The 15,373-nt window shown below is 47.0% G+C and overlaps 1 protein-coding gene across 2 annotated transcripts in view; it reads left to right on the forward strand.

Annotated features, from left to right (window-relative positions):
- The window catches only part of HLCS (holocarboxylase synthetase), a 199,046-nt gene extending 184,854 nt beyond the window's left edge, over positions 1-14,192 (forward strand). For both annotated transcript variants that reach the window (XM_069474958.1, XM_069474957.1), the window contains exons 7-11: positions 1,806-1,873; positions 3,316-3,476; positions 7,204-7,318; positions 9,741-9,954; positions 11,396-14,192. In XM_069474958.1, the coding sequence (XP_069331059.1) occupies positions 1,806-1,873; positions 3,316-3,476; positions 7,204-7,318; positions 9,741-9,954; positions 11,396-11,567 (730 nt within the window). In that variant the 3' untranslated portion in view covers positions 11,568-14,192. The remainder of the gene's footprint in view (positions 1-1,805; positions 1,874-3,315; positions 3,477-7,203; positions 7,319-9,740; positions 9,955-11,395) is intronic.
- The last annotated feature ends 1,181 nt before the right edge of the window (positions 14,193-15,373 follow it).

Here is a 15,373-nt window from a genome sequence, read left to right on the forward strand (position 1 = left end):
ATCATTTCTCTTTGTTCTAGAAGTCTGTGTTTGGTTTCTGAACCAACCTTTTTTCTGCACACCCCCCTTCCACCGTCACCATCGCGGCTATAGCGTAGGACTGTCTACTGTCTGCATGTTTAAAGAACATCCTAGATTGCCTGGGATTTACAGAGCCTTTGCAATCTGCTCACAATGTGCTAAATCATCCCCTCAACCTGCCTGATCTCCCCGCCGCCCCACAGAGCCGTGGGTCTTTGGACCCCAGGTGAATGGCTGCTGGGACCCTCTGGAAATCGGAGGCTCCTGGAAGACAATGTTAACTCCCTGCATAGACAAAGACTCCTTCTTAGGATTTTCTGCCGGTCCAACACAAGAAAAGGACGCTTTATTCTTGGAGCCCAGTGGTGTATAGGCCCACTCGATCTCAATGAGTTATTCATGGTGTCCAAGAGAAATACTTCTGGAGCTGTATTTCATGTGAGAGGGAAGTAGGCCTGGCACAGGGGCGGCGAGGCCGGGAGTGCCCTGGGCCTCTTCCAGCTGCCGTGTGGGAAGACAGCTGTCCGAGCAGCTGAGCCCCTGCCCCACGCGGCCCGGGGTCTTCTTAATAAGTGGAGGGTCTTCTGGGCTCCTCCTGTCCTAAGTGGGGCTTGCACGCGCCAGCAGGCAGAGCCCTACGAGTCATCAGTGCGCACGAGGACACTGTGTGTTGTTTTTCTCTGCTTTTATGTATTTTTTTCTCTTGCCGAGTTCCAGCCATTTGCAAAGTTCCAGCCAGTCCCTCTAGCCCGGAGGGGAGGAGGATGAGCTCCTCAGAGCCCTTCTCACAGCAGGGCACTGTGGATCCCTGGAGATTTATTTTTGGAAACTTTACATGAATACAAAATACCACCTCTTCCTCATCCCTGGCCCTGCCGCTCTCCGCCCTCAAAAAGAAAAATGTTGCAGGGGCCCTTGAAACTGCCCTGACACACAGGCACACACGTGGACGCTGTCTGCTCGGCACCTGACCAGCGGCTGCGGGACCGTGGGGGGACCTTGCCCTACCCCGGAGTCCAAACGTGTACAGCGCAGCTTGGAGGAAACCCTCAGAGTGGGGCGTTTGTGTGTTTCGTTTTTCCCTTTCCTTTTGTGAAAAGCGTGAACGCTGACTTGTTCAGGGGACATGTGGGGCACTGTTCTACCTGTCCCCCAAAGGGAAGTTTGTATTCTTTTAAAAATGGAACCATTTTAAGAGCAGAACTGAAGCCTAAACTGATGCAGGGTTTCCTCGAGTTCTCAGAAGGTGTAGATTTATTTACTATAGTTAAATCATAATTAGTTCTCAGGGGATAGTGTATCTTTTAAACGGCTTTATTGCCACCGTATTGGTTTTCTGAATAATCAGAAACTTCTGTTATAGTTGTGTCCTAGGGTTCAAACAGAAACGCACCGTAAGTAGAAACAAATGTCAGGAATTGCTAGTTGTCACTTGAAGAAGGTACACACAGAGGGGTGGGGGGAAGAGAGAACTAGAAAGGCTCCTCTGATGAAATGTAACTGAGTCTTAAGTAAACCGAGTAACAGCTCAGGCTCAGGTACGCGTGCCCCTCCCGCATGCTCTTTTTTGATACCAAATGGTGGTTTTTTTCATCCCTTTTCATTCTCACTTCAGAGACTAGAAAGGACGGTAGTGCCCCTCCTGGCTCTGCATTTGTGCAGGTCGCAGAAACCCGGAGTCGGCCTTCCTTGGCGGCACGTTCGCAGATGGGTGCCGACACTGTCTGTCTCTGTCTGAGCCGTTGCTTCTGTTCTGGCTGACCGGTCTTTCCCACCGTCCGCAGGTTGATGTTTGAGATGCCGCAGGAAATGGGATTAATAGCGATCGCAGTCCGGCAGACCCAGGGCAAAGGTCAGTCATCTTTTGCTGTCATTGCTGTTACTTTTCTTTTAGAAAATCTGTGGCTCTCCTGGCCAGAGAGCTCACCGAGTGTGTATGCTGACCATGGAGACGACAGGATGGTTAGAAGTCGTTTCTGTTTTCATAACCGCCTGGAACGGAGGAAGAGGGAAGGAAGCGGTGATCGGGAGATTTAGCCCTCGTAGAATCAGGGCACTCTCTCATATTGTGATGTGTCTTAATCACATGACATTGGCCTGTGATGGCTTTAACATTCGGTTACCTACATCTCACAAATTCCGGGCTCCGCAGTTTGTGAATCTAGAGACGTTTATTGTCCTGAAGGTTCTGAGTCAGGTGCCTTCTGTGTCTCTACTCAGTGTCACATGGAGGGGCCTTGCACATGCCAGACCCCACCCCAGCTGGCCCTGGAATTCACATGTATGTAGCGGGCGCTCCATCAGTGCCCGTTCACGGAGTGACCACGAAGGAGCAGGGCGCAGCTCGGGGCTCACACCACCTGCTGGTCCCCCAGGCGAGAGCCACGGCCTCCCAGAACCCATCCGGGATCTGGCCCTGCACGGGTTCCCTGCCCAGTGTCTGTGCAGGAGGCACTCGAGGGGGCCCGGCCCCTCCCCAGCCGGCACCGGGCTGACCCAAATGTGCTTTTAACTCTCAGAGGCTCTTATGACTTTCTCAGAAGAAGCAAAGAAATCAGGAATCTACTGTTTCCCACTTCTTTCTCTTAAACATGTCTTTTGGACATAACTCAAAAAAATTTCATTTTCTCAAAAGTTGTGAGTCTCAACATATAGATTAGTAAAAAGACATTATAAAAGAACGTTGATTAATGCTACCTCTCATTTTGATTATTTTATTTTCTTAACTTCAGTGTTAAGAAAAGTAACAATGCAGAGTTAATATCAGGGCTCACTCTTTTTTTAACGGCTTTATTGAGATATTATAGTGCACACACTGTACAGTTCCTCCATTCAGAGTGCACAGCCCCGTGGCTGTTAGCATACTTGCCGGGTCGTGCGACCGTCACGACAGTAGAGAGCACCGCTAAACGGTGGCTCCCAGGACCTCGTGGATCAGCGTAAAGTCAGTCCAGTTTCCTGGTGTCTCTGTTTTTGCCTTCATGACCATCTGGTGAGAATTAAATTTACAGTCACGTTCAGACACTGTGAGATTGTGAATCATCAAAGCAGAAACGATATGCTCCCAGAAGCAGAATGTTATGCTAATTATCAGAAACTTTTTCAGCAACAGAGCTTCAGATTTTAAAAAGCTTTTCTTTTATGGCGTTAACCTCCGAATATTCAAGCATTTTACTGAGTGCCGGCTTATTTAAGTGAGACACCTCTTCAGTGTGTGGCCCTGGCACTGCCAGTTGCGTCTGCGACTGTGTATGTGGCGAGGCAGCGGGTTTCCCACTGGGGCCTGTGTTCCAGGGCGCGGAAGGAACGCGTGGCTGAGCCCCGTGGGATGCGCGATTTCTACTCTGCTCATCTCCATCCCACTGAGATCGCAGCTGGGCCAGCGGATTCCATTTGTCCAGCATCTGATGTCCCTGGCTGTCGTGGAAGCAGTAAGGTCCATTCCTGGGTATCGGGTACGTACACCTTAATTTCCCTCTCCATCCCTGTTGGGCACGCAGGATGGGCTTGGTTTTGTTTGCAGCATATGTTTGCATGATTGGTGGATATAGAGCCTTATCTGCCCTTTGCAAAGCTGGCAGCAAAGTGCTCTTGGAGTTTTACAAGCCACCAGGTGCTGTTGCTGCCTCAGGCCTGCAGGATGCATTTATGGTCCAGAATTCCACACACTACATCCCCTTCTGTCCAGTTTGTCAGACTTCTCAACATCCTAGTGAGGGCGAGGTTTTGTTTATTTGTTTGAAGCACTAGATGAGATTTGATTGTTGGACTGGACAGGAGCTATTTGTCTGCGTTTCTTGTTGAAAAGAGTTATTTTTTTGGATCTAGAAAAACCTCATTTCCTACCTCTGTGGACTGCAGTCTGTGCTTGGCAGAGTTCAACGTCCAGGTTCACTTAGGACCATCTTCCCCCAGCTGTTGGGACAGATGTGCCTGCTTCCCTATGACTCTTGGATGCTTTGGCATCAATTGTCACAAAGACGAGAGAGAACAGTTAGCACAGTGACCGAAGCCGTTTCTTCCACGTGTCCCCCCTACATGCTCCTGGAAGAAGTTCAACGGCTGTGAAAGGAGATGCCTCCCCTGCCTCCCTCCCACCCACAGCTCCAATGTCGGGCTAAAAAGAAATGATCATATTGATCCCTGATGCAGGGTGTTAAGAGTATGACTCTCAGAGAAGACTCAGAGGTCCTGTTGTCATTGTTTAAATGACGAAACAGTCCCTTAAACCCCTCTCTGACGTGGCCGTGCGCATACCCACCGGGTGTAGATCTTCTTGCGTCTGTGTTTCCCGTGTCATGTCCCGTCAGCACCGTGGACATTGTTACCAGGCGCCCAGCGTCCTTGCTTTGTCTGGTGAGTTTGGGGCTAATCAGACTATTACCAACCTGCGGGTGCCCGGTCTGCGGCACCTGAGCTACAATTGGTCTCGGAGAATGTAATCGTGAACGCAGAGTTCTGTCACGAGAGAAACTATTTTTAACTCTAGCAACAGGCTAGTTAGTCTTAGGAAAATAAGTAAAATACTGAGCCTGGAAGGTGAGATGAGTCTGCTTAGGTTTTTTTTGCGGCTTTGATTTTGATCTTGCAGCCTCACTAGCTAACTTAGGAGCACTTGAGGGCCTCGGCAGCACTCGGGGTGGGGGACTTGTGTTCCTGTTCTCCTTAAGACGCTCCCACCGAAGTTCTCCCGTCTCCTAGTCGGCTGCCTCAGTCTCACCTGTACGACGGGACTGTGATTTTGAATTGGATTTATTTTCCCGTAGCACAGTTAGCTTACATCGTACAGCCTCTAGATGGTTGAAATAAGCCCCAATTGTGTGGCATTCGCTTTTCTTATCACCTTCACTAGGGCCCCAACTTGTCCCTAGCCAGATGTCACCATCAGCACACAAATCACATCCACCTTCCCCAAACCCGACACGGCATCACCCAGACACTCAACTATTCCTTCCAGAGCCCGCCTCGGGCTGCCTGTTCCCGCTCCTGCTGTTCCTTCTGTCCGTGAAGTCCCCCCGACTCCTGGAGGACCCTCCCTTCGCCCACACACCCCTGCTCCCGCCCTCTTCTCTGCTTCTCGAAATGCTGTTCTTCCTTTGAGGCTCAGCTCCAATACCATTCCCTGAGCACTCCAGCTGCTTCCAGCCCTTTCCTCCAACTCGTACGGCACTTGAAATGTCTAGACCTCCTTTATGGGGTTGACCACGCATGGCTTTGAAGCAGAGTGGCCTGTGCTCCTGTTCCATCTCCTGCGAAGTTACTAGCTCTGTCGAAGCAGGATTCGTTTTGCTTTGGTCCCCACTACGGCTTACCGTAGTGCTTTATATAAGGGAAGGTCGTAGCGGCTTTTGGAATAAATGATTGAGAAAATGAAAACTAAGTACACTGCCTTCCCCTTCATCTTGGAAGAGATGTTCTTGTTTACCTGTGAGAGAACCCAAAATTTCATAAGCTGCCTCGCTCACTAACTAGATCTGAAAATGTGAAGTCGAGCAAGAGCCCAGCTCAGAAACGAGCTGGTGCCCACGCCGTGGAATGGCTTGTCCTGGCTTTGGGAGCTCTGTCTGCGTCATCCTGCCACCATGGTGGGTCCAGGGGCACGAGGGAAGGCAAGAGAGGAGGAGAATCGGGGACAGTGACGGAGGCCAGGGTCTCCAAGCTACAGGTTTTCTAGATGAGAGTTCTCAGCCTTGGCACTATTGATACTTGGGCCCCTGACGTCATGGTTGTACGGGGCTGTCCTGTGGCTTAGAGGATGTGTAGCAGCATCTCCATGACAACCAGAATGCTTCCCAATATTTCCAAACGCCCTCCAGTAGAAAACCCCTGGTCTAGACAAAAAAGAAACATGGAGTTCCGTATCAGCTAAGGGTCATTATGGACACCCCATATTTCATTTATGCTTTTGTTCTTCTGTTGCTCCTGTCCCTGCATTTTTCCTCTCAGCCTCAACTGCTGTGCTGGGGCAGGGGAGCTTCCAAAGAGCAGAAATACACTCCACCTGGCCACGGGACTGAGAAGGCCTGTTGCCAGGAGAGAAGGGCGTCTCGTGGAAGCAGCAGGCTACGTAGCACAGGACTAGTCCCCTAGGCTTCGTGTCAGAGAGCCTGGGGTGTGAATCCCAGCTCTGCCACTGCCGAGTGGTGTGACCTCAAGCAAGCCACATAATCTCTCTAAGCTTCCGTCTCTTCTTCTGTCAAGTGGGTTTGGTGTAAGTAACGTGCAGACTAGTGCGGAGAAAGGGCCCGGTGCTGTGCTGGCCCACAGTGTGGGAAGACCACCCCATGGGACTTGGAGGCCATCAGCTACTCTCTGGCCTCTTGGTTTTTTTTTGTTGAGTGTCTATCTTCCAGCCTTTCATCCCAGAGAAGCTTCCTTCACCCACATGTGGCACAGCCTGGCTGCCAGCCCCAGGTCTGAGAGACCTCGAAGTTCTGGCAACCACTCTGTCTAACCCAGTTTGTGTCCCAACTTCAGAGTCCCAGGCGGAGGTCTGGGTGGCCTAGCTCAAGACAGTCCACTCTTGGTCCATTCTGCTGTGACCGGATCACAGGCAGAGACCCCAGGCCACACCCTGCAGGATGGAGAGGCAGTGTGCCATGTGACAAGTCCATTTCCATTCCCCAGGTTGACTGTCGGCAGTTCTCTGAGGCTTTCCCTGATGACTCAGTAAACCAAGTTCTTCCTCTGCGTCTTCATAGCATTCTACCTGAGACATTTCTACCTGCCTTTTATGACACTGCTTAATTCAGGGGCGTCTGTGTCTCTCTAGCGTGAGCTCCCTAAGGGGAAGGAACCCTGGGAGTGTTGCTCTCTCCCTGGCCCCCGCCCCGGCACACACGAGGCACCCCATGGTGGTGGTGGTCGTTGATACTGAGATAATGAACTTAATTCCCAAGGTGGGCATCTTTAGAAAGTGCTCTGGATGGTGAGAGACAGTGATGGGGCGGGGGTGGGGGGAATGCTGGGGCTGATGCTGAATATGTCCTCCAGGTCACTCACCTTCGAGCCCTGAGAGGCACTTCGCCATTGGATGGTCCCAGGGACATGATTTGCCGTCAGAAAAAGAGAGGCCGAGGCCCGTATCCCCTTACCTTCTGCTCATCTTCCTTTCCGAGCAGTGACCTCAGCCAAGCCCTTGTGTGCCGTGATTGCTTAGCTAACGTGCAGATTCTCCTTTAGGATATCAACTTGCGGGTGAAGTGGCCCAACGACATTTATTACAGTGACCTCATGAAGATCGGTGGAGTTCTGGTTAACTCAACGCTTATGGGAGAAACGTTTTATATACTTATTGGTAAGTTTTTAAAACTTTTCCACCAGCATTTTTAGATTAGTGAAACATTAAAAATAAAAATGGTTTATGTATGCCTACACTGGTAGAAATGGATTATCACATGAGATTACTTTTCTTTGAGTCTTGTAGTTACAGAGCACGCTGTGTGTGCAGAGGATGAGATCAGCTCACAGTCCTTCACGGGGTCTAGCATTTCCTATCTATGCCCAGGGAAAACACCCAAATTGGCATCAAATCAAACAGGCATTTTCTTACACCTTTTCACACTCCTACTTCTCATAGAATTTGAAATGGAGAAAATAAACATTTCATGTACCATTCTACAATAAGAAAAGAAAGATAATTTTTTTTTTTTTTTTTTTTTTTTTGAGACAGGGTCTCACTCTGCCACCCAGGCTAGAGTGCAGTGGTCATCATAGCTCACTGCAACGTCAAAGGCCTGGGCTTAAGCAATCCTCCTGCCTCAGCCTCTCAAGTAGCTGGGACTACAGGCATGCGCCACCATGCCCAGCTAATTTTTCTATTTCTTGTAGAGACAGGGTCTCACTATCTTTCCCAGGCTGGTCTGGAACTCCTGCCCTCAAGCAATCTCCTGCCTTGGCCTCCCAGAGTGTTGGGATTACAGGTGTGAGCCACTGCATCTGACCAAGAAAGTTAATTTCTAAGATAGTTCTCCTGGTTGTCCTGCATTCTTAACTCAGCCTTCCCAGGTCATGAAAGAAGAAGTTCCAGGCTGGTCAAGGTGGGATAGAAAATCTCCATTTCATCTCAGCACAACCAAACCAGGCGAGGAGGTGGACTGAGGCGATTTCAGAAGCTCATAGGCCCCTGGTGTCCATCGTCAGCCTCCCCTTATGCCTAGTGGAACCTCACTGGAGTTGAGAAATTGGCAACGGGCAGCAAAGACGTGACCACGTGCTGGAGGTGCCGGCCAGAGGATACGAGGCTTATGTTTCCAGCTCTGCTAATGATTGGCAGTATTATTCTGGGCAAGCTGCTTCATACCTTTAAAGCTCTGTTTCCTATCTTTAAATGAGAAATTGGGGTAGGTGCAGAGGTTCCCAAGTAGAGTCCACAGAAAGCAAGGGGCCCATGGATGGCGGCCAGGAGCTGAACATTTTCCTGTGGGGAGAATCCATTGCTTTTGTTAAATTCTTAAAGCCATGGGGGTGGGGGTCTTTGACTTGGGAAAGATTCCGAGTTGCCAGCAGGGGTGCTCTCTGGTCCTTGGAAGGACACAGCCTAAGTTCATGATAGGCAGTGCTGCTATTCTGCGTAGGAATTTGAATTTTCTGAATGCAGTTCTTTTCAGCACCGTACAGGAATCTAATGCTTTACATTCAGTAGGCGCTTCAGGTATTGTATATGTTGTTGAATGAAGGAACAAATGAACAGCTGCAAATTCTGTCCTGTTGTTGTAGTTACTTGTTTTTTCCAGATATAATTTCCATTGCTTTGTATTTTAATAGCGAGTATTTTTTAATAATCTGAGACCAGTCAATCCTTCCCTTTACACTGAAAATGGTAGAACATTTATCAAAGAATAAATTCTGTCTCAGGCGAATATTTGGGGAAATTTTTTCTTAGAGGCACTGGACATGTGGTAGTCTCACTGCCCGGTGCTTGCTGTTTCCCATTTCTTATTGAAGACCTCTCTGAGGCTGCTTCAGGGCCCTGCTGAACGCTGAGGTTGGGCTTCTCTGAAGGCGCTGACCTCCCCCGAGAGGAGGGTGGTGTTAAGTAACAGCACAGATAAGCCTATTCAGCCACCACCTCTGGTCACTCACTCTCCTGAAGCCTTGGTTTAGGCGCCTGTAAAAGAGCCACTGAACATGGGTTGGCTCCTTGCCAACTGTGTAACCTTAGCACCAAAGACTTCCAAGGATAAATTATTAAAAGATGTGTTCTAGGATCATGCCATGAGCAAGGTTTGAAACCTCTGAATCCTGAGTTTACTTCTTAAGTCCTCAATACGATCCTCTGTTTTTAAGCATATGTCCTGTTATTCAAGTAGGAAAAGAAATAGGAGATTTTATTCCGTATTGGGCTGAGCACAGAGCTACATTCTTGGCTAGACCACTTGGGGATGTGATTTCAGAAGCAACACTAAGAAGTTTGTCCATTAATCACTTCTGTTTAATTAAATCAAATCAAATGTGGCTTTCTTTTTTCCAACTTCTTATTTGCAATAAAGTTGCAATGGTCCCAGCTTGAATAAGAATAATACAGGAAGGACGAAAAAGGAAGATCGTCTCAAAGATATAAGTCACTAAGTGGCCAGAGACAATAAATCTGAAAGGACGACAAGGAAAGCAGGAGATTGACAGTAAAAACTGTAACTTTTTCCAGTTGGTGGCGAGGAATGTGTGATGCCACCAATTTGGGGAGATGCTCATTTTTTCAATTGTTTGTTTTTGTCCAGGCTGTGGATTTAATGTGACTAACAGTAACCCTACCATATGCATCAATGACCTCATCGCAGAGTACAACAGGCAACACAAGGCAGAACTGAAGCCCTTAAGGGCCGACTATCTCATTGCTAGAGCCGTGACCACGCTGGAGAAACTGATCGACACCTTTCAGGACCAAGGGCCCAGTGGCGTTCTTCCCCTTTATTACAAATATTGGGTACACAGGTCAGTGCTGGCTCAGCTTCATTCTTTTAAAATTCCTCTATTAAGTCAGTAGAGTTCAGTATCTTAAAATGAGGGACTGAGCCCTGGGGTCCGAGTAATTATTTACCTCCCTGATGGATGCCACCTTGACCAAGGTAGCTTTGCCGGCAATGGGGCAGCATCTCGTGCCTCCTGGTGGGATGCGGTGGGAAGGACGCAACATCACAGGAGAGTTTAGCATCAGTTTAGTTGTGAGGAAACAATCAGACAACATCTGAATTGTGGAACATTCTAGATAAGCATGATTCTCAAAGTAAGATCCCCAGGCAGCAGCCACCACCCTGCCTGGGGCCACTAAGTCAAAAAATCTGGGACTGGGGCCCAGTCCTCTGTGTCTTAACAAACACTGCAGGGAATTCTCATGCAGCTCAAGTGTGAGAACCCCTGATGTGTCACGGCAGGCCTGCACCCTCCAAAAATGTCAATGTCTGCAAACAAACAAAAAGAAGGTGGCAGAGTTGTTTGGGCTTAAAGAAGACTAGAGAGGCATGACAACTAAATGTAATGTGTGACCCATGATTAGATTCTGGAGAAATGGCCACAAACTATATTGATGGGACAATGGACTGTATGTTAGCGTTATTCTGTCAAGATTGGACTTCTTGAGGGTGATAATGATATTATGGTTACTATGGTTTGATCAGTCTTATTCTTAGGAGATACATGCTAAAGTATTTAAGCATCAAGTGTCATGATGTTTGCAACTTATTTTTAAATAATGCAGCAAAAATAAAGTGTGTGTATGTGTGTGTGTGCAAAGAGAAAGCAAATATGGAAAATGTCATCATTTAATGTGAAGATAAGTGAAGGGAATATGACATTTATTCTACTATTCTTTCAACTTTTCAGTAGGTTTGAAATTCTTCAAAGTAAAAATTGGGGGGGGGCGGAAATTCTATGCTTTGAAAACTGCTGAGAAGGATGTGACGTAATGGCTCCATTTGAAAAATATTCAAAAGAAGTAGATAAGAATGAGTTTCACTTGTAGTTGATGCTACCCAACCTTATAAGAAAAAACTTTTCTTATCAACTCAGCCTCTTTTCCCCCAGTCTCAGCCAAAAATACCTGGAGAGTTGCACAGTGTTTGTTAAAAGTGCCGGGGCGGGAGGAAGTGAGTGCGTAATCATCACCGATGATCAGAATTAGGAGGAGCGGTGCCGTGGGAATAAACTCCGACTCCCGGTTCACTTTGCACCGCCTGGCTATTTTAGTAGTTATTAAAACAATTCACGTGGGGCCAGAGACAGTCAGAGCTCAGGCTGGGCTGCGCCTTAACCGTAACTAGCCTCAGCCCTCTCCCCAGCACCCCCAGTCCCTTCACAGGATGGGCAATTACTCAACTAACTGTCGCAGCCGTTCAGTTGCGCGCCCCAGTGACCGCACGCTGTTCTTCCTTTGCAGTGGGCAGCAGGTCCGGCTGGGAAGTGCTGAGGGCCCGGTGGTGTCCATAGTCGGCCTGGACGACTCTGGCTTCCTGCAGGTCCATCAGGAGGGCGGCGAGGTGGTGACTGTGCACCCGGACGGCAACTCCTTCGACATGCTGCGGAACCTCATCCTCCCCAAGCGGCAGTAGCGCCCGGTGCCTGGGGCCTGGGCCCGCCGCCCTGGACTCCCGGGCCCGCGCTTGCGCAGTGGGCGAGGACGCCGCGGGGCCGCCGGGGGTCAGGGCCAAGTGCAGAACCACCTCCCGGGCGTTCTGCCTCCGTCCCGGCCGCCTGTCCTGGCCCCTCTGGAAACCCAATTTAGGGTGGAGGTGAAGTTTTTCTTCCGCCAGTTCATTTGTTAACTCTTTAATTTTTTAATTACTTTTTGTTGTTGTTTTTTTTTTTAAGGTTTGTTTTGTTATAATTTTATTTGGTGTTTGAAGAGGCTCTGGGATAGAGGGTGGATGAGTGGAAGATTTAGCTTAGGTAAAGCCCTCCCGTGGGTGTGAAATCGCTCTCAGCTCTTGGATTTATGTTTACTGGGTTGGGGCGGGGGGTGGGGGATGTGGAAACAGCAGTGGGGTAATTCAAATATTTTCCCAGTAGTGGAGACCTTTACCCCTAGACTATTAAAAAACAAATCAAAAAATGCTCTTGGGCCCAGGCCAGTGGTGAGTTAGAGGCATGATGGTATCACTGTTTATAAGCATCTAGGGAGGGATTTTCCTGTAAGAACATACATTGGCACTTAGTCATTGTTCTATTTATTATTATTATTTATTTTTTTGGTTAATGGAGAAAAGAGAAAGCAGAGTTCCGAGAGCTACTCTCCACCTGGTGGTGGCGTGGTCCGCTAACAGTGTCTAAATGCCTGTAGGGATACATCTAGCTGGTACGGTTGCAGGGACTTGTAGAGGAAATCAGTTAATTACTTTGACATTATTTTATGAGCTCTCCTTTCCCAAGTTTAAATTTACTGCATATTGTGAAGAGATGGCACCAACCTCAAGATCCTTAGAGCATCGATTAGGCATTGCCTGGACGTGGGGGTGGACGACTTGGCTCTGACAGCTGGAGATGAAGGCTCACTCTCACACCACATGCGAGGGAGGATTTGGAGCTTTTAAGCCAGTTTCAGGTTCGCTTTGAAATGCGGGGCATTCCTGCAAGACTGTGCAGTGCACAGAATGTAGAATACGTGGCATTTTATTTGTAAGTCATAATCTTTGTTTTACTTTTTCCTTATATTGCCAAGAAAGCAAGCATTACCAATACTGAATGCCATCAGTTCAGAAAGAGGATGTGTGTATGTGCACACGTGCCTGCGTCATGTGTGTGCTCACACATAGCATTAAAAGACGACAGTCAAAATCTGATCCACTAACAGTCTCCATGGAAGAACAAAAGAAAGGAAGCCTTTTGATATACGTTTGCTATTTCCAGATGTACTCTATGCTTTTTCCATGTAATTCCTATCTCTGTTGAACTTATAAATCATACCCATTACTTTACAGCCTTAAAAGGACAATTTTTGTCCACTTTTCTCTCTTCCTGCCAGTCCCAACTGAAATTAGTGGAAAGAAAGTTTGATGGAGCTTTCAGCTTTGAACAAAATCCGTTCATTGTAAACTAGCACCATCTTTATCCAGGTCTTACCCAGTCAGGCTAATTCCAGCAACTTGTGGTTTTCAGTGTAAAATCTGTCTACCTTTAGCTGGGCACAGACAGCCCCATAGGAAGAAAAAAAAAATAACATGTTTAGTTAAATACACCAACTCAATATGTATATTTTGGAAACGTAACTTTAAAAGAACTTAAAGTAATTTTTGCAAATAAGGCTTCAGTTAGAATTATTTTTCTAAAAAAAATAAAGTCACTCTCTCCTAAATGCCCAAGTCTTCTTTGGAATTAGTGACAAGTTTAACTAAAAGTCCACACCACCCTAAAATTATTATACAACAGGGACTCACCCCTGAGAGGGCGTCTGCAAAATATCATCAGGGACAAAGATCTCCAGGCCAATGATGCAAGTTTCATTTCTCCAACTCCGTAATATAAGGCAAGTCATCTCTCAAAGCCGCCATCATTACTTTTTGAATGTCTTTGGGGGGTTATTTAATGAAAAACATGCTATGTTTTGTTTTAAGCTGAAGTTCTATTCTGGACATTCTGCTTTGGGAAAAATGTTATTTAATTTCCTTTCTGTAAATTAAAACTAATGAAGTGTGGCCATGTCAAAGGATACGGAGATGTTCCGGGCGTCCTGCTTTGCCTCTGCACTTCTAGCAGGCTGTTCTTGCTCCTGCAGGAGACCCAGTTGTCTTGGGGGAGACAAAATAGCCTTGAAGCAGATGCTGCATTTTCCATAAACCTGATTTTGCCTCACATGAACCAAAGACTCTTAAAATTCTGCTTCATACAGAACAGCTGAATATAAAGGCATTTTACCTTTAGCTGTTAGTGTTAGGGAAACCCAGCTACCTGCAATGCCTCACTCTAGGGTTTGGGCCGTTTGTGCACCCCGCAATCTGTGATCGCAAGGAGCTTTAAAGTCTTAATGGAAACTTTGAATTTCTTTATGCATAGTCTTTAAAACATGGCCACTAAACTCAGGATGGGTGTGTGCTTTTAGAATATTGGATTATCCCCCAGTTAGAGGCTGTAGGTTGAACATCTGTAGTGTTTTGTAGAAGAAGGTAAAGCAGCATCCTCCCTTCAGGGTTGGTAGCAGATTTTTGAGGGAGACTCTTGGGGATGTGTCCCCTAAAATAGGACACAGCAATCACTGGGCTTCCTGTGTCCCACCCGCACCCCCAAACAGTGGCTTCGGCATTGGGAACGCCGGCAGGGCATGGTGGAAGTAGGAAGGATTTGTGTCCAAAGTAAAATCGTCGGTGGGTTTCACTGCAGCACACTGATGTCACCTGATGTGGGAGCCAGGGGCCTGGCTGAGGTGTGGGGTCACAGGCCCGGGTGGGGGACCCCTGGCGGAAGGGCGCAGCCTCTGGAGGTCCCTCCACCCCTGACATATACAGCAAGGCTGCCTTCACCCTGGAGTCTGGGAACAAGGAGAAAAGCCGGCCTCACCTGACAGTTCAGAGTGCAAAAGGGGGGTGTCCTAGGCTTACAGCCCTAGATCTGTTTGCTCCCAACAGGCAGAAAACGGAGAATCCTTATTCCTGGGTAATTACTATGCATATCTGAAATAAAGTGTAACCCTTTGCATTTTTAGCTTTTCAAAGAATGTCTCTGAAAAGAATCACTTTAAACCAATGCCTATAAAAAGCAAGTCTACCAAAATAAACTTTAAGATTTTCTATATGGTTTGGGTTCATTCTTATTTTTTAACCACAAATTTCACTTTTAAAAATAGGCGACTACTTTTGGTTAGAGTATTTTTATTCATATTTAAACATGTTTTTACAAAATAAATAAAGTGTTTTACATAGTATGGAATATGGATGTATTTGTAAGTATTAAGAAGCCGGGTGTTTTTTGGTTTTTGATGTATTTTTGACAAACATATTATGCATCATACAAAAGAGAAATCTTATTACTCCAAAGAATGAAAGTTCACAAAACCCAGAAGTAAAAAACCTCTTTACTGAGGTGAGAAAGAAATTTAATGTAACAACATCTAGATTCTGTTCTTTTAGGATATTTCGTATTCTTTCGTGAAATCTGCTTGAGTTTTTGTCTTTACAGTTTTTTCTCCCAAGATTTTAACCTTATATATCATACTTCAGTTTAGGAACCGCTTGAATAATGCGTTTTAGATAACCCAAATTCACTAAAATTTCAAGCTACTGTAATTTTATGGCATTTATTGGAAAATGTCTTTATTCCATTTTATCTGTAGCAGCCCCCCCAGCCTACTTTAATTGTCTTACAGTTCCACTAAGTTAAAACTTACGTAGACTTTCTACAGGATCCATTGATCGTACTAAGCCTCTCT

This window comes from Eulemur rufifrons, chromosome 7 (assembly GCF_041146395.1).
Source record: "Eulemur rufifrons isolate Redbay chromosome 7, OSU_ERuf_1, whole genome shotgun sequence".
Lineage (NCBI taxonomy): Eukaryota > Metazoa > Chordata > Mammalia > Primates > Lemuridae > Eulemur > Eulemur rufifrons.